Here is a 26,996-nt window from a genome sequence, read left to right as displayed (position 1 = left end):
AATGAGCTGTACGAGAAATGTAAAACAAGATCTGTTAACATCCCCACAGCAGAGTGGAAAAACATCTAATAATGTATCTGCCCATAATTAATTTGAAACTTGTCAGCTTGTCCTGAAGCATCAAGACCTATATCCTTTTATCAACACTTATTATCCACAGAAATGCTTGGTACTTAAATTCAATTATACTGTACAGCAATTTGTTCTAATTAATGTGAGTTATTTAATTAATTTTAAATTTGACTTCCAGTTAACATGAAAGTCTCTCCTCCATTCCAGTACTGTGAGAAATTCCTCCACTGAAAATATTTCCACTTACTATACGTTTACCATCAGTCACTTCAAATATGCTTTCTTTAAGAAGCCTGTATCACTATATTTCAATTTTAGTGTTCCCTTCTCTCATCCCCATTAAACCCATCAGAGATCTCCACCCCCAAATTCGGTCAAGACTAATGGCTCTACAGCACCAAACAGGCTGGATGAAAAGTGGGAAGATGGATTTGAATCCAAGACCTCACACAGGATGCTTGCCCATAATATTGAAGACCTGGATTTTAAACCCACCTCAAACCGGGCAAAGAACGTCCACCTGGATATTCCATATTTCAGGCAAAAATCCAAATGAAAACTAAAACAACTGGCTAGGAAACTCTTTAACTCTAAAGATGCGTTTGGTTTTTTTCTTTGGAGAGATGGTCAATGTAAGAAGAGGCTGACTTTTAGTAAAGAAGAAAAATGAAAAGATCTTGTTTTGTTTTACTATGTAAGAATAAAATGTTACAAAATTTCTAAAAGCTTTTGTTTTCTGACAGCCTTAATTGCAACTTTTGAGACTAATTTGGAGAAGAACCCTTAAAAAAATAAAAAAAAAAAAAAAATGACCAGAGTACCAATACATAAACCAAATGAGATTAGAAATCTCAGTGAAGAGAAAGGGGACTTCTGCTTCTATGCAGTTACAGTAGAAATAGTTCATAACAGGTCACAAATACTCCAAAAAAACCTTTTCCAGTCAAGTAGCTGAGAACTCTAAACCAGAAAAAAAAATTCTGAAGAATCCAAATTTGACAGCTTGCAAGGATGCAACAGCCAGGGCACACAGACATATTTTGATGTTTCAAGCAAACTCCTAAAAAAGAGGTGGCCTTATCTAGTCACATGCTCCTCAGGACAAGGGTTTGGCTTTCAATGTACCTGTAAATGGACCTGTTCATTTGGCCAGGAGCTTTCATAAGAAGAACTTACAAAGGAACAAGAAGTGTTACAAAGACTGAAGAAAAAGAAAAAAGCAGTGACAAAATTTTTATATGGTTTTCAGTAACATACGACTAGGACAGCTGATTAGGTATTAGCCCCCCTTAAAGCAGTAAGTCATTCATAAAAGTCTTTGTTATAGTGTTACATACAAAATCTTAAGTTATGGTGTTCAAAGTGAACTTAAGACAACTGCAAGTCAAGACATATCAAGCAAACAAGATTCTTACCACACTAAACAAAAACATGTGGAGTTTAAACTGAACTTGGATCTGTCATAGTCCACATAAAGACGAGATACACTGGCAGACAAAAGCAAGGGAATTAAAAGCACAATGGTGCATGTTAGTACTTATATGTGCAAGTCTCCTACCCTACAGTTTTGAGAACCTTACAAAAAAACCCCAGAACACCCAAAACAAAACAACCCCAACAAAACACCCCAATTTAAAAACACACAAACAAAACAGGAAAAAAAATACTAAACAACTACCAGCACTAATTTCAAAACATATTTATTGTAGTTAGGTTTGTCTTCACAGTTGAATTATTTTAAGCAAAGCAGCAACTCAGTACTATACTAATTCACATAAGAAATACCTGAGCTTCAAACCACACCACGATACCAAACAGCTGGAAGTATTTTTCACCCATGTTGCAGTTTTTGAACACAAACTGAATCACAGGCAAACTCGAGGTAACAATGCAGTGAAGACAAACCTTAAGACCAGTTCTGGGTATTTACTCATTTCTTGAATAAAAGGACTCAAAATGTGTCATACAAAACCATTGAATTCCAAGAGGTCTGTAAAAGTACTTTAATTTTGGTGAGCTCCTCTGCTATAAAAATGCAAACTGAATTACATTAAAACAACACAGTCCAGCTAATTCTTTTAGACAATATGGAGACACTATTCTGAGATGTATTATTGCGGGCATTTTAAGTATGTTAAAACACAACTGTGAAAGATATTTTTTGTACCATCACCCAGATTAAACACCTAAAGAAAGTGACATGAAAAAAGCATGGCGTCTAACATTCCGATCTTTTGAGATGGCTAACATTACAAAACCAACAGTTCAAATGTTATGAAAGAATACATCTCTATGATCACAACTATCTACACATACATCATATTACAACTCTGTGTTACCGAACATCATAGAGGATGCAGAGCACAATGAATACTCAGAACATCACTGCACTTCACAAATTAAGTAATTTAAGTTATTCACAGTGAAATAAAGGATATAAACCGGTTCCTGCCAAAAAAAGTTGTAAAAAATATTTGCGGAAATACAAGTATTTCTTGTTTGTATTAAGTAGCCTGAATGGCTATTTTCTTCTCTACAAAGGGAAGCTCCTTTGTGATGAAAAAAACATGCTAAAAAATATAGACTACAGATTAGTTCTGTATAATCACAACTTTTATTACCTTAATTTAAACTAAGGTATCTTACTCCATGGCTTCTAGACTGGATGCTTGATTTCACAGAAACAAATCCAAGAAATACTGCCAATAAAACAAAGCCTCTAAATATTTACACATCCACTTTTGTGTAATGTAATTATAAAGGTTTAAAACTGGTTTAATTTGTGATGCTATACAGAGCTTGCAAGCTTTGCCTTTAGAGTTAACGCAACTAGTCAAAATTCCTCAAGATTAAATGTTTATTTCACAAAAATCCTCAGATATCACTCACTGGATTATTTTCCACAAATAAAAGCAGAAACTTCTCACTCCTTCCTTTTCCTGCCTAATTCCCTTTTTCTGATTTGCTTTGAGTGACTGTTTCATTTTATATTTTGCCACACAGTTTACTTTTCAACATTTAAACAGTTTCCTACTTTCTAAAATATTTACTAGGAGTTTAAAAAAATGCGTAGAATTATACAGTCCTGTAATTCTTAAATGCATTTGAAGCCTTAACCGTCATGAAACACAGTCAAAATGAACACAGCATACTGAGAAAAGCTAAATATCTTTACAAATCTAAGTCCTTTAGTTTTACAACTCAGATGCACTGGTCTCTACACCTGTGTCAACAGAAGTTCATGTTCATTAACAAGCTAACTACAGCATTATTGCAAAATAAGGTTTTTGATTACACGGCAGTCATTCATAAACCTGATTTGAACCATTAATACATCAATCAGACTGACTGCAGGGCTGCAAAAGTCTTAGATTATGATTGAAGTTGACTGCGATCAGACAGGGCAACTCTGCAGCCTCTTCACTGTCAACAGCAATTTCCATACAAATGCTATGCAAATGACTCTTCAACCTCACATAAAATTTCAGCTATTATCATGAAAGTCCCAAGGATAAGTTTTTAAATAAGAAAAAAATAAAAATTTAAAACCGAAATCAGACCATAGCCCTCTGTGATCTTTTGAACTGTTGAAAACTTTGTTAATTAAAATGTTTTAGCTCTTCATCTGGATAAATAAAAAAATTAAAATTTAGATTTTTTAAAAATTATTTTTTGTTGTTAAAAATACAACCTTGCACCAATTTTTCCACGATAAGCTAAGCACATTGAAGTTCCAATTTCTGGAGCTTTTAAGAAAACTTGTAAAAAAAATCCATTCACTTTGTTGTGACAGTATGAAAACACAGTATGCTTTCTGACAATCATGTAACAAGCTAATTAGATGTAGCCTATATATAGAACTACAATATAGAACTAAACAAGTTTCTGGACCATCAACTTTAATCATATGGGAAAAAATGAGCAAGAAATAAAGCCATGCAAAAAAAAAAAAAGGAGGAAAAAGTAATCAGATGGCAAACAAAAACAACTAGATATGGAGATTAAGTTAATGTGAAGAACTATTAATTGGTTTTACATTAAAATGGAGGAGGAAAAAAACCTTTTTATAATGAAAATAATTTTCTAAGACCACAATAATTAGGAAAGAACTTTCTATTCATAACCTACTCTGCTGGAGTGTGACCTGTGATCACATCTTTTGGACAAAAAGGAGAGAAGTCTGAGTTATCGGGCAGTATTCTCTATGACAAGAACCTGTACGACAAAGGTGCATCTTTGTCGCAGGTTTCACAAAGAGGTATCTGAAGTAAACTGGAGGCTATTGCTTGCCCCAGAAACATCATGTCAAGTCAGAATGGAAACATTACACTGCGTATTTCCAAGCAGTGCGGATTTTTTAACAAGGCCAAGTAATCCTTTCAGAAAAACACCACAGATAATTTTCAGCAGTTGCGTCACAATGTTCTTCAATTACAACCTAGATACAAGGCGGCAAACACTTCGCTTCTTTGAGTCTGAGGCAGTATATTAAAATGCTGTTGAATCTTGCTGTTACCAGTCTCTGCCCCTCGTGACAAGAACCTTTGCTCCTAAGCAAACAGCTGATCCACTAGTGAATCTCATTCTGAAAGGCAATTCTCAGCCGAGCATGTTGCAGCTAAAATAAAGTTATAAAGACTCGCTTTAATGCAGGGGAGCGATCAGCTACTCTGTTTCAATGAAGAGCTCTTGACACCAACACTGCATCTCTGTTGTGCCGCAGTCACCCCATTCTACCTGCTGCCATCCTTTAAGAACCTGTTCCAAGTACTTGCTCACTCCCTTCTTGCCCATAGTGTGCAGAGTTATTTAGGCATGTTAGTGTGACAGAAAAGTGAGCGGGGGAAAAAAGAAACAAAAAGAGGAAACTTTTTTGTGCAATAACTTCCTTCACAGTTCTAACAACTAATATACTAGTACTCCCTATACAATGAGTAGCTTTAAAATACTACTATATATAAATTATTCTTATTCTGCCGCATATATAGACAGCTGATTTATTTCAACAAACATTTTTTTAATGACATGGAAATTACCCACTACTGTCGAACAGATAACTCCAGATTATCAATGTGATCCTTTTAATGTTCCAATAGCTTTTACTACTGATGTAATTTTTTATGCCATTTAAAACAAAACCAATGCATTCAAAGTCTTTCAGATTCAACACTACAATATTAACCAATCACTCTGTTGTGAACTTGAGCTGTATCTTTGCTCTGCTAGCAAGTCATGCACGTGTGCTCTCACAGTGTGCTCTTTGTGGGAGGAAAATTGCATTACAAAATTTTCAGAAATTCAATGCCTGATTGCCCCATAAACCTCACCTCTGCTATACTGATTAAACAACTACCACCTAGAACAGCTAACTGATCTGCTTGATTTACTGCTGATGACTAAGAATCATAACACATTCATCTGTGCTGAAATACCTTAAGTGTACAGTCCACCAACCAAGTTCTCTGAGCAGTGACAAGTCACATTTACCTGGTTTACATAGTTCAGTTCTGACCTCCTAAGCACCTTAAGCCACACCAAAATGTACAAATATTTAAAAGCAATGTGTTTTGTAAACACATTTGGCCAAATGAAACTATAGCAGCAACAGTATCTGGGTTTTCAAATATGCTCAAATTATCTAAAATGAGAAAAATATGCAAATTTTTGTACTTGGATTACTCTGGTCTTAAACCTGAATTTGTATTTGTATTTTATCTCTGCTGCCAAAATAAATGTAACAGGAATGCTCAGCAAACAAGTATAAAGTACTGGAAGAAACCTGTAACAGTCTCGCTAGTGTAGTTTTTTCTAATCACTGTATGAATTGAGTAATATACTTAAAACAGCAAAACTCAGCCAAAGAAGATGCAATGATACCATGTTAATAACTGACTGCTAAAGACTAGCAAGTGTTACAAGTAAGAAAACCACAGGGTGAGAACAGAATGAGGAAGAAGCTCAGCTGTCACTGACCAACCACTTTAATCTGTCATCATCAGGGTCACAACCCACCCAGCACTGCACTGGCTGGCTTGCTGAGTTTTGTCAGAAGAATTTTGGAGTGTTGTTGCACTAGAAACAGAACTGCTGCCTGATGGGACTTGGAGGAAAGGTGTGAGAAGTATCCTACAGACAGACACACTGTTAAGATACGGACAATACAACATTTCATTCAGTAACTGAATTAGAAATCGGAAAATGTGATTGTGCCCTACAGATAAAGCAGCCAAAAAGTAGGAAAAGCAACCCCACACTTTACCTGCATAAAGCACTCACAGTGAGCACAAACAGAAGCAGCAGATTCTGACTGGAACATTCAAACCAAAGGGTAGAGGTCAAATAGTTCCCCAGGAACTCTCCACTACTGCCAGCCATTGAGGGCAGAGGACTACCGCTAACAGCTGAGCTATAGTTCAGCCAGGGATTTTATTCAATCTCCTTGTGGGACTACAACATACCCCTGCAGCAAAAGAGATTGAGCTGAAAAAAGTGTTGTTGTTGGTTTTTGTGGTTTTTTGTTGTTTTGTTTTTTTACAACTATTACTGCATTAAAAATTACACACTAAGAACAGAACTATTAAAACAGTGGTACATATATGCTGGCATAAGGCTGCCAGCAACACATTGAAAAGATGCAAGAATTCATTTAGGCAAGGACTACTGCACATACTATTCAGTCATTTGGACCAAGCTATTTTTATAAGCAAAAAATACAGCTTTACCTCTTTTTAGAAAGAGAGAGGGATGGCATAGCTAGCAAACAGAAGATGATCAGAGGCTGTTTGCTTTACTAGTGTAAAAATAAACCCCTCACGCTATTTTCCAATTTTATAAAGATACTTTTAGAAGATTGTTTGAACTGAGTGTCTCCGGACTTTTTTTTTTTTTTTTTCATTTTGTATCACAGCTACAAACAAATACTTTTAAACACTGCATACCTATAGTACTACAGGTTCACAGTCACCTCTGGGAAAATGAGTAACAGAAGCAAACTATCCAAAAACATCCCAATGTACAGCACTGCTTCCTTCCTTCTTTTAAATTTAAATACATAAAATGCTACAGAAATTATAGTGGTCAAATTTCTTATATATAAAAAAAAGTCCACTTTCACAAAAGAGAAAAAGGCATGACTATTGAATATCCTCTTTGAATGATCTCTTATCATAATATAAGCTGCACTGATTTTTTCCGTTTCTTTAAGAGAGGTATTCAAGCAACATGTGAAAACTCACATTTTCTGGAATAAGTATTTCAAGCCCAACATTCATTTATTCTAATTCTTCAATTATTTACTAACTTTGTGTAATCCACCCTGTCGAAGCTCAGGAAGTATTTTATTTGCTCACAATGAAGTGCCATGAAACACATCAACGAGGCAAGAATATTACAGAGAATCTATCCATTTAACCCATATAAACTTAAAAAACACTACATAGGAATACAGAAATTAAGTGATTATTTAATATAGAATCATCCACGGTAACATGGATTCTAAAGTAAGATTTATAGTGTCAAGACAGTCCTGTGCAATCATTTTCACTATTTGTACCCCGTTGCATGTTCTCAAATGAATGTGCAATGTAAGGAATACTAGAACTCCCTGCTAATATCTGTAGCAGTTGTCACAATGGGAAATTAATTCCTTCAATTGCAGTAAAATTCAGGTGGTCAATTTAAGTGGAAGCAACTAATAAAGGTATGCAGTAAAGCAGGGAAAGAATATATTTGAAGTCTGATCACACACGAAACGGGAATCAAGCACATGCCAGAACTGAGTAATAATAAGGGTTTTCTTTAAGTATATTTTAAAGATAGTAATGAAAATAGAGAGGATACAGTAAAGTACACTTGACTTGGATGCTTTGCACTATCGTGTTTAAAAGTGCATCAAACTGCAGTCAAAACATAGAGGCTGAACTGAAGCAGATAGCTATGGTATTCAGTATAAGAACCATGCATAAACTAGTCCACCTTCTTGCTTCACTGTGTTGAATAGAAAAAGGCTTGCTGAAAATCTTCTGTTCCTCTGTCGTTTATAGTCAACATTCATGTACCAGGTCATGTAAAAGTTGCACAAAGACTCAAGAAAAACATACAAAATTTCTTTATATGCACAATTTTCTTACATTGCAGTATTTGCCAATGTACAGTATTGTTTGGTTATTTTGGATGGCCAAGTGCACTTATCTCTGTGTAAAAGCTGGAATTCTTTATTAAAGAAAACTGGAAGGCAGGAAAGCAAACGCGGAGTATAAGATCAATATCAGACCTGAGTCTTCCTGGTCTTCTTTTTAGTACTGCACTATTCTTCTGTTACTAGACAGACTTGCAAATATCAACAGGGCAACAAGCCATCTTTCAGAAAAGAATTCAGTGTCATACTAATTAAGCAATATTTTAAATTAAAACCAGACATATTTATCAAAAATTACTGTTTCCCCTCCCAAAGCCGCCAAAATAGAATTTTCTTATACAACGTTACTCTCTAAGAAGGGTCTAGAGCACAAGTCTTATGAGGAACAGCTGAGGGAACTGGGGTTGTTTAGTCTGGAGAAAAGGAGGCTGAGGGGAGACCTTATCACTTTCTACAACTACCTGAAAGGTAGTTGCCCTCAAGTTGCTCCAGGGAAGGTTTAGATTGGGTATTCAGAAAAATTTCTTCACCGAAAAGGTTGTCAAGCATTGGAACAGGCTGCCCAGGGAAGTGATTGAGTCACCATCCCTGAAGGTATTTAAAAAACGTGTAGATGTGGCGCTTCAGGACATGTTTTAGTGGTGGGCTTGGCAGTGCTAGGTTAACGGTTGGACTTGATCTTAAAGGTCCTTTCCAACCTATATGATTCTATGAAAGTATTACACTATCACTAATAACACACATCTCCATTCTCACAATCTTCTTGGGTTCTTACTCCCTAATAATGAAGTAAATCCAATTAAAATATAGACTTTTGAAGGGTCACAAACAATGCACAGTAAAGTCTTGATGTTTGCTTGATGACTTTGAATTTCTGGTACGTATTATACAACTTTCAGCAGTGAATTACAAACTTTCAGCAGCTTTAGAACTGAAGATCCAGTATATCACAAGACAGATCAAACCAGAAGAATAGCTGTTACAGACATGTAGAAGACTGTGTTGCTTTCTGTAAGAATTGCACTTGTGTTTATTGAAGAGTTTGACACTGGCATTCCAAACAGTAAAAGCAGTTCATAAAATATAATGGTCCAAAATGACTTTCAAATGGTGTAACTACAGCTATGTTAAGAACTCAAATAATGGCAAAGATCCAAAACAACATGAGGGAGGACAAAAATTAAAATATGTCCTACTAAAATACATCCTTCAAGTTACCATTTGAAATTATAATTTGCAGAATTAGCCAGTAAACAGCAAATATTGCAGCGTCAATTTGAAGTTGTGTGAGATACAGCAAATGTGGTTTAAGGGGAAATAAACACATCAAAACAGTAATCGGGTTCTAAGCACACACAATCAACAGAAAATATCTTTAAATTCTTGAACTAACATACTTTGCACAAGCAATGCAAATGCAATGCATCACCTTAAATACTACGAGGAATTTCATTAGACATACCTTTTCTCTCTGTTTTCTGTGCAGGGATGGAAGATGTGGATGTAGGCAGTTTTGATAAAGTAGATGCTCCATTAGCATCAAAGGATTTCTTTGGCTGGTGATCGGATTGTAGAGAAAATGGACTAGGAGGAACAGTGCTTGGGGTAGCAGTTGGATGAACCACTGGTTTGATGGGATGCTGTACTGGAGTAGAACTACTGTGAGTCTCTGCTCTTGGCAGTCTGTAGTCTCTGTCATTGTGCCTGCTTGTTTGAGATAAAATATTCTGTGGGAGCATACTACTGGCGTCACTGGAATGCTTGTCTTCCACTTTTTTCAGGATTCCCCAAGTAACATTGCAATAAGAAAAAAAGATTAAATTAGAAACTTGTCTAAGATTGCAGTGACTGATTAATACAGCTGCACATCAACAACTAGAGCTGATTGAACTTCTTAGGATTAAAAAAAAGCCTCAAGTAGATCAGCATCAAAAAAGGCAAAATTTAATTTTACTCACTGACAAAATGCATTTTCTCTGATCTTTGCTTGAGTTAGAGTTCCGGTTAAACAATGTGTTTTGATGAAAGGCTGCTTTATAACAAGTGTTACAGTCAAGTTAACTTTTGAAGTCTCCTAAAAAAAATCTAAACCAAAATCTATTATTTCCACCTTATATTTAGCGTGACGAGATAATCTGTGCCATTTTTCTTTTGTTCACTGAAAATCCTGAACATTGAGTATAATTTAATAGTTTCAAATTCTAGCCTTCAAAGAATTCCACTTTAAATCACTTGAAAGTAAATTATTTGTAGTAGTACTCAACTGAATTAATTCAAGAAAACTGGGTATTAAATGAGTGACTAATCTGCATTTGTCACATGATCAGAGACTCTAGAATGTGCTACACAGGGAACATACCAAGCTAACATAGAGTAATTCTTTTTATTGATTTCTAGATTTTCATCTGTCACAAAACAAATAGTTACTGCAATATGCGTTTCTACTATCTTTTTGTAGCATACAGTATGGTTTAGCCTATGCAGTATGTTTCAGCATACACAGAAAAACAGTCCTTTATACATCTCTGCCTTGTCAAGTCCCAAGCAAGGAGTGTGTGTGTGGGGAGATTAATACTTTGTCTTCTACTTTTAAACCACACTGAGAACTATGCTACAAATTCACCCAAACTACATCAGCATACAGAAAGTATCTCAAAGTACAATCATTTCCCAGAAAAACTTGACAAAGATTAAAGCTAGGTATCAGGAAAAAAAATTTCAAGTAACAGAAATTCATAGGCCAGGAAAGGCTTTGCTAAGAGTATTGGCATGGTAAAAATATGCTTTCAATAATGTCCACAAGCCTCTGAAATCCCTGATATCATAATCCATGAAATTACCTTATTATTTTCAGATGCGAAATCAATGTTTTAGAAGTGACTCCTGCATCTCTATTTTTAAGCTTAGGATATGACACTGATAGGTCTCGGTGATCACAACAGTCCAACTATACCATAAACTGTGCAAGTTGTTTCAATAACTACCTACAAAGATAATCAAATTGGGCAGCAAAAGCTGCAAAAAGGAGGAGTACCATGAAAAGCATTAAGCAAGCGTTGTACTAGTAAAACCTCAAAGTTACTTTAAGAAACAACATTTGGAAGAACTGTCTGTGCTATCCACTTTGGCCTTTTTATATAAAAAGGTGGGAAAAACAGCTAAGGAAAGCGATTTCTCCTTTTTTTTTTTCCCCTTAAGTTTGGAAAAGAAAACAGTAATGCAAACAAGGCAAGAATATATTACTGTAAAAAAACCACATACTTCCACTGGCAAACCCACTGGCAGCTGTCGCCTGCATCACCTCTCTTCTGTAATCCCTATCTTTTGGAAAACTGTTAACTGACATTTTGCTTGCTTCTTTTTGTCTCTGCTCCCTGAAGAAAAGAAAACACAAGTTGAGTAAGAACTTACATCATCTAATAATATAACACTTTCTACGGGTGAAGTTACATGAGATGAATTAAACTACCCTAAGAGCTTGCTGCTACAGATGGGGTAGGCAAACTCCAGCCATTGCTCCCTTATACCAGTGCTTGTCGAAGCTCCCAGTATACCAGCTTGGCTCACTAGCATCACACACACAAAAAGAAACAAACAAAGAAAAAACCCAACCAAACAAAAAAAACCCAAAACCCCAAAACAACAAAAAACCAACCCCCCACACCATCATTAAAAAAAAAGAATAAAAAAACCCCAAAACCCAAAAAACCCCAAACACCCAAAACTAAGACCAAACCAAAAAAAAACCCCAAACCAACCATACTTCCCCGCTCCTGCTCTGTGTCATTAAGGGATAAAACAGGTACCAGAGGCCATGGTAAGGTTAGGAACACAATAGACTTGGACCACAATCTTTTATAGCAGTAATCTATTAGATAAGCTCAACTGCTCTTAAATGAGCGTAAGAACATTTGTTCTTTATACAATGAAAACACACACACAGATATACCTTTCCAGCCACTCTTTTGGTTTTTCCCATTGTGAAACTTCTGTTCGGCAGTTGTAGTAATATTTTTTGCCTGAAGAGCTGATGTGTTCAGACCAATCATCTGCAGAATCGTAAGCCTTTAAAATACAAACACGTTGAACAAAAGACTACTTCAGAGTTTTAATATACAAATGTAAAAGCTTCCACCATTTTTAAAACTACATAGTGTCCTCATATGCATCCATATCATTGCTCTCCATTTCTACCATCTTTAAATGCCCGTTTCATTTTGGTAGTTTGAAGATGTGACCACTATGCTCCTGTTGCATTCTGCAATAGTTTCCTCTGTTTTATTCCCATCAACCCTGAAACAAAATCTAATAGTATGTTTAGTGGGATACAGTAATATCAATATTGATAATATTAGTTTTCTGCACCTTAACACTTCCTCAAAACTATTAATTCTATTTTCAAAATTTTTCTATACTTCACAAATTTACCTATTCTGTTTTCAGTGCCATTTTTAATAAACTGTCCTGGTTTCAGCTGGGATAGAGTTAATTGCCTTTCTAGTAGCTGGTACAGTGCTATGTTTTTGAGTTTGGTATGAGAAGAAAGTTCGTAACACTGATGTTTTCAGTTGTTGCTAAGTAATGTTTAGTCTAAAGTCAATGATTTTGCACTTTCTGATGCCCAGCCAGCAAGAAGGCTGGAGAGGCACAAGAAGTTGGGAGGGGACACAGCCAGGACAGCTGACCCAAACTGGCCAATGGGGTATTCCATACCATGGGACATCACATCTAGTATAGAAACTGGGGGGTAGTAGGGGTGGGGGGGCACTAACTGGGGGTCACGAGCAATTGCATTGTGCATCACTTGTACAGTCCAATCCTTTTATTATTGTCATTTTATTAGTGTTATCATTATTAGTTTCTTATTTTATGTTCTATTAAACTGTCCTTATCTCAACCCATGTTTTACTACTTTTCCCAATTCTCTCCCCCATCCCACTGGGTGGAGGGAAAGTGAGTGAGCAGCTGCATGGTGCTTAGTTGCTGGCTGGGGTTAAACCACAATACAAACACAACCCTAACTACTAAAACTCGGATAATAAAGTGACTAAAATTCACAAGGTGTAATGATCTTCAATAAGTAAAATCATACTGTCTTCTCTAGATTTACCAACAAAGTAAATGGAAAATATTTCTCTAAATATCTACTTCATTTAAATAATGTAGTATTTTAAAATTCGAGACAGGTACATCAAAGCTCTAATAATTATCAATTAGAATAGTTTTACAACACATTAACAACTGCAGCTTAGGTTTACAGAATGTTTATAAAATAAAGACTGATGCTGGAAAACTCAATGAAGCAGGTAATGTTCATACCGCCTGTTTTAGACAAAATGATGAAAATATAGTGTGTATGAATGGGGTGACACAGAGATGAATACCAATCACAAATACTCACTGCATCAGAAGTTTTGCTTGGATTATTGCTGGGATTAGAAGAATGTGAATTTGAACTATGAAGAGCACTGTGGTTATGTGAATTTTCTTGTGGAGAGTAACTGGTCCCTAAAGGAAAAACAAAAAACCAAAACAAAACAAACAAACAAACAAAAAAACAAAACAAAACAAAAACAAAAAACTGTCACCATGTATGTTTTCAAAGAAATCAACCATCTGCATTCTAAGGAGGTAGAAGGGGAAAGGAGAGGGGAAGGGAGAAGGCAAGTTGTCCACAGCCTGGATGACAGAATAGTTCAGATGCAGAAGTATTTCAGGAGGGCATACGAGAATTTCTTTTTCACAGTGTAAATTTCACTTTCTAGTTACAATAATGCAGTATGTCCCTTCACTAGTCTCACTCTCAAACTTCATTCCACTAAAAACAAACAAGTAGGAAGAGTCCTAACATGTCAATTCAGAAATTAAAAGACATCTGCTCCTCAACATTAAGTCAGAAAGTTTAAATGGATTTATCAACAGCCTACACAGTTAGATACACAAAATCAGGTTTTAAGTTCATTGGAGCAATGCCGTAGTCTCAAAAGGGTTAAGAAAACTTTTAACTGGTTGTAGGTAACTACTTCTGTTTATGCATATAGATTAAATTAATTTTCCTGCACCTCAGTCTCTGCAATATAGGCATCAACATCTAGAATACCAAAAGAAGGATTTTGCAAACGGCTGCCTGTTTCTGGCCTCCCTTACAACTGCTTCTCAAGGTAACCAGTTTTTCTTCCTTGCTGTGAAAACAATTGAAACAAAAAAACAGCTGGGAAATGAGAAGGGAGATAATGCTCAACAACTTTTACATCTATATTTCTGCCTAATGTCAAGTCACCAATTACACCTGAATAGTTCTAATTACAATTAAAAAAGACCATCCATTAAACCCTTCGCAATCTTATTTTAAATTTCCTGCTCTTAAGGCCTCCCATTCCTTGAAAATTTCTAAGCAAGTAAAAACTCTTCCATCCTTCTTTATATGATTTCCTCTTCCTACGTTTTAAATGTTCACATAGATCACATCAAACTAAGAAAAACCATTTTCTTACACATTTCAGGGAAAAATCTAGATATTCCAAATACAGCACTCTCCCTGCCTTTATTTTTCCTCTGCCTACTGAGAAGTTTCTAAATACCCAGGGATACTACATCAGGTACCAATAGCTTCACCTACCATATAGTGATCTAAATAGGAAGTCAAAGTACTCTGCAAATTGCAAAGACTGTATGTTACAGGCAACTACAATAGAGAATACTAATAGTGGACTGATAAGTGGGAGTGAATAAAGCCATTAAAACAAATACATTTTAAGCCTTCTGAGAACCACACACACAGAAGATGACTAAATGATATATCATGATGCAGAATGGGAGAGATTATAACGCAAATTCTACCTTCTGACTACACAAGCATTGATGAAATTACTATTTCAAACTTCTTCCTACCCCAAACCTAACCCTGCAGGTTAGAAAAACAGTCCATCACAAAAGCAAGGAGGTACACCATGACTAATCTGTTCAGTACCCTACAAAGGTTAAAGGCTGATTTGCACACGCATGAGTTACTGCAACCAGAACCACCAGAGTATTGCAGCTCTGAACCTTTTCCTACACTATTTTGGCTAAAACCATATGTCATTCTCTTTAAAGACTAGGGGAGGAGGAAAAAGTCTTGTCCTCAAATACAGCCTTCCAAAAGCAAGACAATTAGTTCTACACCAAAAGTATCTTGCATGCTCAGAGCCACGTGGAATGACTTAAAATGGGGGTAACTTAAGCTTGTCAAAGCAATACTAACAACATCACGTGCTTGTAATGCACATGAATAACAATAAAAAATAGAGCTTCTAGTGAATGGTGTGACTTTACATGTTATGTACATTAGAAAATTCCAGAATTTAGACTTCAACATACATTTATAAAACAGACACGCTTAATTCCCCTAAAAGTATGCTAGAAGTATATTATAATTATGTAATTATAAGACTGTACTCCTCACACCAACAGTCTTAATTATTTTTTTTTAGACCCTGATTATGGAGTGAGACAGCTGTTTAATATTTTCGTATTAATCATTCTGTTAATAGTCTTTATTTACTATACCCTTCCCAAACACTACTGAGATAAAAATCATTAAAATGTCTTCATGTATTTCTGTAGGTTGCTTAATGCAGACTTACTAGTTCATTTCTACTATAAGGTAAAATCATCTCCCTTTTTAAAGGAAAAAACAAGATGAAAATGCCAGATGGCTTGTTTGAACAGTTTGATATTAGCCACTTCAAAGCTTCAGAAAACACCAATGCAGTTAATTTACTGTAATCCCGTACAATGGATGCAGTAACACTACACTTTGTTCAGCATATTCAAGATGTAGTCAGTGATTTTTAAATACTGTAGTCATCTGAACACACTGCCACAGTGAGTCTAATCTAACACACATTTTCCAAACATGAATAAGAGCCAACAACATACGTATTAAATCAATAAAATCCTTTAATGCCAATTCTATCCAACCCATAAACAAACCCCTCAAACTCACTGAGCAGACTTTCAGCCCCCACATGGTCTAACAGCTCAGCAGCATCCCCTCACCGTTCCACAGTTCCCTGCCGCCCTGGTTCCCAATCCCAGTACTGAGTCACAAAGCACCCAGGATGGAGTATCAGAGAGGCTGCAGCAGTCACACCCACCTACAGCTGGCCCCGATAGAAGAAACACCTACTATGCAGCAGTTTCTTCATAAGGAGCCCCTGGGCCTCTCCATGCTGAGCTGCCATCCTCCTAACAGAATCCCAGGCTGCACACCCACGGGCTTGCCTTGAATCAGGGATCCTGAGCTGGCCTCAGCTGCATTAAAAACTGATCGTGGCTGCTCCAGCAATACCAATTGCCTCAGGTTGCCAGGACAAGCTATGTGGGCTTTTACGAGGGCCAACCATAAATACATACCCAATGGCATCTAGGGCAATTACACAGTGTAATTACAGATGCAGGTTCACCCCCATGCCTCCATTTTATGCGTAATACTGCTTTATGTTTGGATCAGTACCCAAACTTCAAGGGAATGAAGATACAAAAGGGCTGCCAAACTGATGTTTGCTGTTGGGAAGCTTCCAAGACCAAAGCAGGTGATACTCTGGAGAACAAGAGTTTTAGGCACTTCATACAAGTTAAGGGCTTAAAGATCATATATAAACACCAAAACTGTATCACCAAATCAACCACATACTAAAATCTTGCTGCCTCAGTATAAAAAGGTACATACCTGCATAGCAGTCACCTAGGAATTCTGACAACCCAGCCAAGCAAGCATTGCCAGCTCAGGTTGCTATGGAAAGTTGCTGAAGATCTTTGAAAGGCCACCAAATTAAAATGGTATGCAGAGAGCAATCTGCAAGTGGAGGTATACCTCTAAAAAGAAGGGGGGTTCCCCTTACTTGTTTGCTAGCTTTCACCACCAGCAAAGCCTAACCCTAAGCCATTTTAAGGTGGCTGTGACATGCAATCAGCTGTCTTTCAGCTGCATGCCTGGCAAAGCAGATCATGAGAACAGGACCACTAAGATTAGTACACATTCCAGAAACAGGCCTGATAAGGTAGACAGCACAGTACTGTCCCTCGAGATGTTTCCTTATAGCACTTCTCAGTTAGTGCTTTCTTCTTACAGTTAGACCTTCCTTACTAGTCCCGCTTTCTTCAAGAAAGAGGGACAAATTTAAAATGCTTATTAGCATAGCTTAAGATTTAGCAATTGCAAATATACATCTTTGATGCACCATAAGGAAATTCATATTGTGTTATAAATCCTACAATTCAGTTACAGAACTCCCCATGGAAATGTTTACTGCAACATCACTGTGATTCTCCTCAGCTTAATCATTATTTTGGAAGCAGTTAAATCTGGAAAGAGCTACTTGTAACTGGAAGACGGCCAAGAAGGTCATCAGCACTACGGTTATATAAAACTGTAGTGGTGCAACTGTGTGAGCAAGCCTTCACTAACACTATTTCTAGTGATGAACAGGTCATAGGACAGATCAGAGTCAAGGTTAAATTATTGTAACTGTCTTCAAGTCTTTCAAAGAAAAATCCCATCTTCCTCACTAATGCATGAAAGCAGAAAGCACAAAAAGACTGGTTCTGGGAACCAATTAAATAAACAGGATGTGACTTAATGCCTACTACAGATTTGAGATTCTGCCACGCCAAGATCCACTTTAACATTTTTGTAAGTAGTTTCCAGATTCAAAGTTCTGAATCCAAGATAGTTTGAACTGCAATGAGGCTTCAACACCATGTTGGACTTGGAAAAAGGACATAACATAGGGTTAAATAAGAATACTCCATTTTGCAACGTAGTCAACTTTCTCTAGTACTTATCACATTTAATTAATGTCTCCATTAACACCACTTCAATTCTGTGAAATTAAGAAAAGTTGAAATTCTGAAGTAGCTAAAGATCAGACTGCTGCAATAAAGCAACTTATTTCTCTCCCTTCACCCCTGCCATCTTTCAGGAACAAGCTGAAACTCCTTCCTTTCCAAAACCTGTACTAGCAACTACAGCATCCATTTGTAACCAGCTAAAATAAATTTTCTTGCTGCTTGATTAGAAGAGTCAAATACATCACCCTCCATTCCCCACCGCCCTCTGGATTCAAGTGTCTTAGCCTAATTAAAACTCTTCTTAACTCATAACATTATACAGTATCATAAACATAAAATCTCCAACTGAAATGCACCAATCGGAACACCAAGACACATTACAGTTATCTTCAAAAAATAATCTATAATCCAGATCAGCAACCACTAAAAAAAAAAAAAAAAAAAAAAAGCTGCTATTTTTCATCCTCTTCAAACAAACATACACTGAGAAATTAGGCAGTCCACAAGTCCACACACCTTCACTCAGACCCAAGATTTTAGCCAGGCACAAATAGTAAAATTACAGTAGTTGCAGTGGTACAATATAGTGTTGCACTACACAGAGGTTAACTTTATACAGTCCAACATAGAGTATTTATGTTTCCTTTTCAGTCAGACAAATACCTTGTTAATATTCTAACCCTCCTTTTGTCCATAATAAAAAGTGTCACTGCAAACAATATAAAGGAAAGTTTACAAATGCTCACTAGCTGGGCAGGAAGCATGAAAAATGTTCCCCAGCAATAATGAGTGCTCTAACTGGAACTCAAAGGAAGTCCTCCCCTCCACTCCTTCCAGAGGGAACAAGGATTCAGAAGGGCGCTAGAAAAGTCATCTTTTCTGTGCCCAGCATACGGAAAGAAACATTGGACAACAAGAAAGCAAGGAAGTTCATTCAACTCCATACATACTGTTCTATGGCTCCATGTTCACCTCTTAGCTAATATGCAATCAAATTCATTAACGTAGTTCATTAGAACTTGAACTTCCTCAACAGAATAAATACTGCCCAACTGATAGACACTAATTATTTGTTAACAGAGAAAACTTTAACAGCAAAATAGTTTATGGTAGTGATATTTTATGGGGATAACTAATTAAGACTTGTTTAAACAGTGAGAATCATAGAAACTTATCTAGGATAATCCTAAATTGTCTAAAGTGTATTTCAACTGACATCTTTGTTACTTCAGTGCAAATCTTTGCGCAGAACCCTTTCTAAAGTTCTGCATATGGGAGGAAAAAAAGTAACACAATAGGAACACAATACCCAAAGTCTCAGCAGTAACTGAACAGCCTATCATGGCCATTTTTATTTGCCACATGTAAAAGTAATAGGACAAAACACAATTTTCCTTCACTGCATTTTTATGTGGCCTGCTGTATTGAAATAAAATATGGCTGTCTTCCATAGGCAACTAAAAGCATAAAAACTTGCAATTTTTCTAGCAGAGCAATGGCCTCATAGAATACACCAACTGCACAGTAACATTTTCAAGAAATTCATAAAATACTAAGTTGAATACACAGTGCTCTGCCAAAAGAAAGAAAATCTAGCCTGATCACTGTACTGCCCAACTGCCCAATTACGTACTCATTATGCCCCCAAATAAATGTTTTATACCAGTCAACAAGTAGCTCTATGGGCAAAAGAGCTCTCAAAGCCTTATTTCCTCCCCTACCCTCCTCTCCTACCTCATTTCCTACCCAGGAGAGCAAAGCCTGTGCTGTTTTGTAATGTTTGATTCACAGGATAATCTTCCCAATGTAAAGAAGCTTTCATCTTTTTCTCCAAGTTACCAATCACACAAAATTTCATGGGAATTAATCTAAAATGTTAATATAAGCAGACCAAGAGTCATTCATACATGGAGTGGGACAAATGACCAATAAGGGATGAAAATGATACTGTAAGCATACAGTTTTCTTCACAATAGATTTTTTCTTCTAATATGGTAGTAAGAAAATGACACCTCAAGGAAGAAAAGCCAGAAGCAGTAAACCAATGAGAGTTACAGACTCATTCTGTTTTACTAATGAAATACTCGAAGAAGGCCAAGATGTTACTGATTATTAAAATGCAAAAGATTAGCTTCAAATTTTATCTTACACATTGCATAACAGTAGTTTGCTGTTTTGCTGTCATCTGCTTACATTTTTATTTTTAATTATATCTGCCAAATTTATTTCAGAAACTGAAGCTTAATTTTAGGGCAAACAGTACAAACTGTTCTAGAAAGAAAACCAGTTATCAGCCCATCAAAAAGGAAAGCAAAAGGCAGTAATAAAATGGCTCAAATTAAATTCAAACTTCTGATCGATTAACAATTCAGTGATGTACTACTCCAGAAGCTAACAGACAGACTGTTTTCCTAGGGCCGTACTTCAGTCTAAATAGATGTAACAGCTTGGGTTGTACTCACTGGTAGAACAGATATAAACTTATTTTTGTCCAACCACCCCCTTCTAGTTTGCTCCTTTCCTTGTTACAGCTACAGCAAAATAATTAAGTATTTTGGGTGTTGTTTTCTTCCTCCCCTCAGCCCACCTCCCAGTAGCAATGAGAAATCACTTTTCAACTTATACATAACTTAGAAAATCATCAGGTTCTCTGAACAAGGTCCACTGAATACACTGAGTTTCTGGAAGATCTAATACTCAAATGTCCCAAGTCATATCCTTCAAAAAAAGCCTAAGGGATGACATGCATTTCCACCGCACTCTATAGACAAATCCCTACCAACTTTCTTCTTCAAAGAAAAGCAGTATATTGGCAGTTTTCTTGGTATCTCAACCAGTGAAACAAAAATAAGCAAAAGACTGAACAAATAATTTTACCATCACCTGCAAAAATTTTTATTTCTGAAGAACAGTAAGCAATATCGTTTGAAAGAATTTGCCTGTTTCTCCTAAATTAAGGCAAGTTCCAACTAGCTTCTAAACCCTTCTGATAAGACCCAAAGGTTACTAAAGTAGATACTTTTAAAGAAGCTGAAATCTACAAGTTGAATTTACATGAAATTAAGAACCACAGATGGACAACAAATTCTTCAGACTTACATGTTCTGTTTTCTCCCTTTGGGTTCAGGTCATCTAATAAAAAAAAAAAAATAAAAAAAGCTAGCAACATCCTCAACACTGCTTAAAATCTCTAAGGCACCTACTTTATTTGAGATCAATTGACTTGAAGAAGCAGCCTAAGTAATTTTAACCATGGAAAATATGAAAAAGTACCATGAACTTCAGCAACAGAGTCATATTCCTAACTCTCTAGCTCATGACCCCAGAAGATTTCAATGTGCTAAATAAAAAAAACAAACTCCCTGCTACAAGCCTCACTGATGAGTCAATTTTAAAGTCTTCTTCATCTTGCAACACTTAGTAATGTTGTCACATTTGTATCAAGTGGAGTGGGACATTCCTCTTAGAAACTAGAGGTAGTTGAGAATAAAGGGCCAAACTATACTTTCATTCTTGACTGTAGCTCAGAAAACATTTACATCTCTAATACAGTGTAAGAGAGTACACAAGATAAGTTGTTCTGTCCCCAAATAAGAGCTTCATACAGAAAGGGGCTTTTTAATTATTATGACACACAAAACAAGAAATGTTAAACTGACAGCCAGAAACCTTACCACAAACTAATAATGATATCTTAACTCCAGCGTGGATCTGCACAACATATGGCCAATAGATTGAATTTCCCCCTTCTAAGCCCTCCCCAGCAATACACCACAAAACCCAAATGAACAGCCCTCCCATGAACAACATATTGAAATACAGTATTAAAGAGATTCAAGTTTGGTAACAGAAGCCTAACAGCACTGCAACAATGCAATATACTACCTCAGGCAACAATACTTCCACAATTCTGATCAACTCAAGAGTAAGCAGAAGACTGCCACTGGTTCATGCCTCAGATTGGTCTAATACCTCCTCAAAAGATAACAACTCTACTACATACATACAGCAAGAAAGGTGTGAACAGGATTTCATTATGTCAGATAAAGTACATGAAGGTTTTTTAATTGGGTCATAACTAGAAAGTAACTTTATGGCTAAGCACCTGATAATAAGCAGTTACCACAAAGACAGAGAAATTGTTTGCTTTAATAGAAAACAGTGTACATGAAAGTATATTCAGTCCACTTCAGAAAAAAAACATTTCACTTATGTCAGATGCCCTGAATCTCTATTTCTGCAACCACTGATACATATTAAATGTCAGTAGATAATTCCAATTTTACAATGTTTTTCTCTCAAAACCCAACAAAAACTGGAGAACTAAAGACACTTCTAAAAAAATGTATTAGTTCTCTGCGGTATTTTTAAATCATTACCAATAGGCACATGTTCAAATACTTTCTGAAAATCAGCCTTTACCACTAACTAAAACTGATAAACAAATCCCTTAACATTGGGGGGGAGGGGAGGGGAGACACGGACACACAGGATGTCAGTTTTTACTTTTAATTTAAGGAACTTCCCATAGAACATAAAACAAATACATAGGAAGAAACACTGATGTTTAACAACATACACCTCAGTGATGCAAGATGGAATTGCTTAAATGCAGACACTTTATAAGAACTGTGTTTTCCACTGTTTTAAGATTACAAACAGCACAGTAATACAATGAAAGACTGATATACCATAAATTGGTCATCACTGACAGAAGTTTCAATAAAGTCAGGGGTCATGCAAAACAATTTCTGCTTACAAAGGAGAAAAAAAAAAGAGCAGTGGCCAGAATACAGCTCAGACTACTCTGCCATTTATTATGTATCAACAGCACCAAATCAGTACTCCTACTCAGAAGATCCAACCAATTAAGCAAGGTATGACAACTTACTCTCCCTGACAAAATCCTCTGAGCAAAAATAAGAGTAAATAAGAACAAGGCCATGTTGTTCAGCAACTCTCAATTTTCTTTAAATGTTTTGGGGATAGTTTCTTGGGGACAAAGAACTTTAAGCAGAAGATTCTGTGAACACAATATTACTTACAAATTAACTTGCGGGAAAGTTTCAACTCCTCAGTTTTAAATAAGGAAGATAAAGTTACAGCTTTTTCTGAACACAGGTAGTGCTACGCAGTGACAAATGCTTGCAACCTTAATCCCATCTTAAAAGTTTCCTTCATTTCAATTGAACATGCACTATTCAGAATCAGCAACTCTACAAGTACATGATGTTGTAGAAAGATTAAAAAAGGAGTCTCTATTACAAAACACTACTGCAATCCTGCAAAAAAAATTAGTCACAGACATAACTATCCCGCTTATATGCTTAATAAAAAGGCTGTGGCAGAATCAATGCCTAACCACATAAAAAATGGCAAGAACAATGAAGACACGGTATTATCTCCCTTCTTAAATGTGTCAAAAATATTAACTGTAAGTCACATGATCTCAAATTCGTATGTCAAGATACATCAAATCTGACTACCCTCCAAAGGCATGCAGAATTTTGTCTCATTCAGTTCTATTCTACTCTATTTTTATTTTGTAGGCTAACACAAAAAAAGCCTTATTTGTCCTCCAGTTACTTAATAACCAAACTCCACTTCAATATAAGATCACTGCTTAGGTGCTATTAATATTTGCCAGTTGAGGAGAACTTTGCTTCTCTTCTAAGACTACAGCAATGCCCATGCAATTTTTAGTAACTTATCACAAATAAGCAAGCTAACTTGAAAATATTTAGTATTAGAAGCAGCAATTGCTCAATAAACTTTTACATGATAACTTGTGAAATGATTAGGCTCAAACTACTCTTTCAGTTCAGGACATGATATGCCACATATGTATTTATTACAGTATAGATATGCAAGAAGTATAAGGATTTTAATTTTATATTTATTTAATCTTCAACTGGGAATTGTTTTTGAAAAGAAGAGATGTTAGTAACATTCTGAAAAAAACAGGTCAAATCAATTTCGGCTGCATAGAAATTCTTCATTAAAAAAAGGAATGCTGGCCCAGGCCTCTGGGTGGGAGGTAACAAACAAGGACCCACCTAAGAATTAATACATACAGTGTTGTGGTTTTAATACGATGGATTCACAGCCTTAGTTTCAGGCTGGATGTTTAGCTCAGCTTAACAAAGGTATTGTGCAATAGGGTTTTCAAAGATCTAAAGCATAGTAGGTGACAAGACAATTCTTCGCTCTTCCCATTAAATAATCCTTAAATATACACTTAAAATTCAACTGGTCTTTCCTGGATTTTCCTTACTAGAGGAAAATATGCCTCTCCACAAAAGCTAAAGTTATGTTTACAAACTGAAAATCTGTTTTATGACTGTCTGGTTGCCTAAGTGTCTCATTTTATTTCCCTAGTTAAGTAAATACTCTCAAAAGGACTATACACAGACTACAATCATTAGTATAGTCAGTATTTTGCCAATAAAAGAGGTGAATTTTACACTACTTGAATTTGAAGAGGATCATATTATTTCTCGTACTAAATCAAGTACAAACAGTATTCTTTCAAAAGAAATGAGCGGTTTTGAAAATTAAGTGTGTTTTAACCTGTCAGCTGCAGATGTCTGAACGAGCAAACTACTCAAACTACTTAACTAGAAGAGATCTGAAGTCCTGCTGATGTCATTCAAGGGGGACACCCGACATGAACAAACCATCATCCAGAAGAACATAATGAAGTGAAATAAACACAGCCTATTTACACAACAGGTAAAGCGTGTTACCTAATTTGTACTAAAGAGTTTATGCATAAATGAGCGTTATTTATAATTATATGCCTTAATTATAAAGTATTCTTTGGGGTTTTTTCCACGTTTCAGAGTGAATAGGTATGTTTGAAACATAATAAATGAGATGAGCAGGGTAGATAATAATTTTCTTTTCCCGTTTTTGCTACTGATAGATACGGAGAATTTATAACTGTTACTCTAACAAATTCAGTAACAAATCTACCTAGAAAAGCACTGAGGAAGACTGTTGCTTTGGAGGACATAAAACAGCATGATATTTAAGAAATCTAGGAAACCAAGGGAGAGGACCTAATCTGCGTAACGGGAATGAAGCTGTAAATAGTTTCTTAAAAATATTTTCAGAAAGCCCAACATGCCTAAATATATCAGATGTCTATGATAATATGGTGAAACACAGAATGTTTCTCTTCCAAAAAAGTAAGCTTAAAAAAAAAAAAAAATTATCTTACTAGGAATACTGAAATTCTTACAGCCGCAGACGTAACAGGTTTGAAAAAGGGACAGGAGGGATTTTTTTAAACGTTTAACTATGCCGATGTCTTTTGCATAAGAAAGTGCCGCTACTGGCAGTTTAACACAGTAACTTAGTTTGAGTCTAGTGAAGTCTAATAGTAACATGCCCATTGCTTTGGATATTTTTTCAAATTATATTTTCTTTTAACAAAAAGGCTGATCTTCAGATTCCTGGAATATGCAGATTAAAGAGCACTACTGTCAAAACCAGAATCACTGAACTCTCAAATATTCAGGTACAGTTACAGAATAAATTTGAAGCTGTCACTTCACTAAAACAGACCAGAAATTATTCAGTTTTTACTTTAAAAAAAGTATATTTTAACCAACATTTTTAAGTATTATCTGATTGCATTTTGTTTCTGCAGAAATTAATGTGCGTGTTCACAATTTAGCTTTTTACAAGCTTTTCTCTGGCAGGCAGCTTCAGACAAAACAACTGTATGGAGTAATGACAGTGCCAGTTTTGAAGTACACTCTTCAAGGGAAAACAGCAAATAGTAGTAAATTCAAAATGCAGGGTATTTGGGATTAAAAAACACATACAAAGATGACACTGTTAAATACACTTTCTTCCTCTTAATTTATCAAAGTGATTCAACATCATTGCCCTTGCAGGATCCACTAGGTGGTGAATTCTATTCTATTAGCTGAGCGCTATACACGTGTAAAAAAAGATGTGCCTCCAAGCTCTATTCTTCCCCACATAAAGACAGCAGCGTTCAGGGTTTTAATCACCCGCCCAGGAGGCGGCACAGATGAGTCATTTTCGTTTACACTTTTGAGTAGCTATGTCAACTCTCTAAAAGTAAGGAAATAGTAGGAAGGAATTTCATGTTATCAAATGAACTGGACCCACAAAAAAAAACCCAAAACACAATAAACAAGCAAAAAACAACCACCCCCACTGATTTTATAGTAGGAATTTCCTGAACCACAAAATCATATGCCTTCAACTACCGCCTCCTAAAACCACAGAAGGTATGAACTGATCAAATACATGCAGCTAACATTTTCTAACCAAACATATAAACATATGAAATGACACAATGTTTTCATAACATACAGCTTTTTCTGCATTTTTTAGATCACAAATATTTAAAAAATAGGAAAATGTAATTTCTTTAAATTTCCTTTTTATTTTCTCCGCGGTAAAAAGTTGTGCTAGTTCAATCATGATCAGGCTTTATTAGTATTATTATTATCATCATTATTATTATACAAAATGCTAGTAAAACTACTGCAAAAAGGATCTGTGACCAATTTCCATGTGATATTGGCTTATTTAAGATTTAAATAAAACTGGTTTAATCTTTATATAAGCAGAAGTAACCTAGTTTATCTTGCTTCTCATCTCATCCTGTAGCCATCTTAGTCTCTAAGCCCAGATCTGTTTCTCACGTTCACAGCCAAAGCTAAAGCTAAGGACTGGAATCAGAAAAATGGATAGCAAGGAACCAGATGTCACTGTCAAGCCCTTGTCCTATGTCCAATTAGCCTGCTTCCTTTATGGTCACAATGAATTACAAGTAAATTACCCAGATAGGTCAGCAGACTTCATATGGAGGCAAGAAAAAAAACTGACTACAGTTTTGTTCGATTAATTCATTGTGTAGCTTGACTTTATTATCTTACATATTTGAAAGCTGTGCTGGCAAAGACTGTTG

General features: G+C 36.0%; 1 protein-coding gene across 5 annotated transcripts in view; it reads right to left on the bottom strand.

The window, feature by feature from the left end:
- Nucleotides 1-26,996, bottom strand: part of WAC (WW domain containing adaptor with coiled-coil) — a 63,647-nt gene that overhangs the window by 23,791 nt on the left and 12,860 nt on the right. For 4 of the 5 annotated variants that reach the window (XM_049798953.1, XM_049798952.1, XM_049798951.1 and 1 more), the window contains exons 4-8: nucleotides 21,143-21,175; nucleotides 13,611-13,717; nucleotides 12,159-12,274; nucleotides 11,471-11,583; nucleotides 9,672-9,980 (exon numbers count right to left, since the gene is read on the bottom strand). In XM_049798953.1, the coding sequence (XP_049654910.1) occupies nucleotides 9,672-9,980; nucleotides 11,471-11,583; nucleotides 12,159-12,274; nucleotides 13,611-13,717; nucleotides 21,143-21,175 (678 nt within the window). The remainder of the gene's footprint in view (nucleotides 1-9,671; nucleotides 9,981-11,470; nucleotides 11,584-12,158; nucleotides 12,275-13,610; nucleotides 13,718-21,142; nucleotides 21,176-26,996) is intronic. The other variant, XM_049798954.1, reaches the window with a different exon arrangement.

The sequence above is a fragment of the Accipiter gentilis genome, chromosome 4 (genome assembly GCF_929443795.1).
Source record: "Accipiter gentilis chromosome 4, bAccGen1.1, whole genome shotgun sequence".
NCBI classification, from domain to species: Eukaryota; Metazoa; Chordata; class Aves; order Accipitriformes; family Accipitridae; genus Astur; species Astur gentilis.
This window is presented reverse-complemented; position numbering and strand designations above follow the sequence as displayed.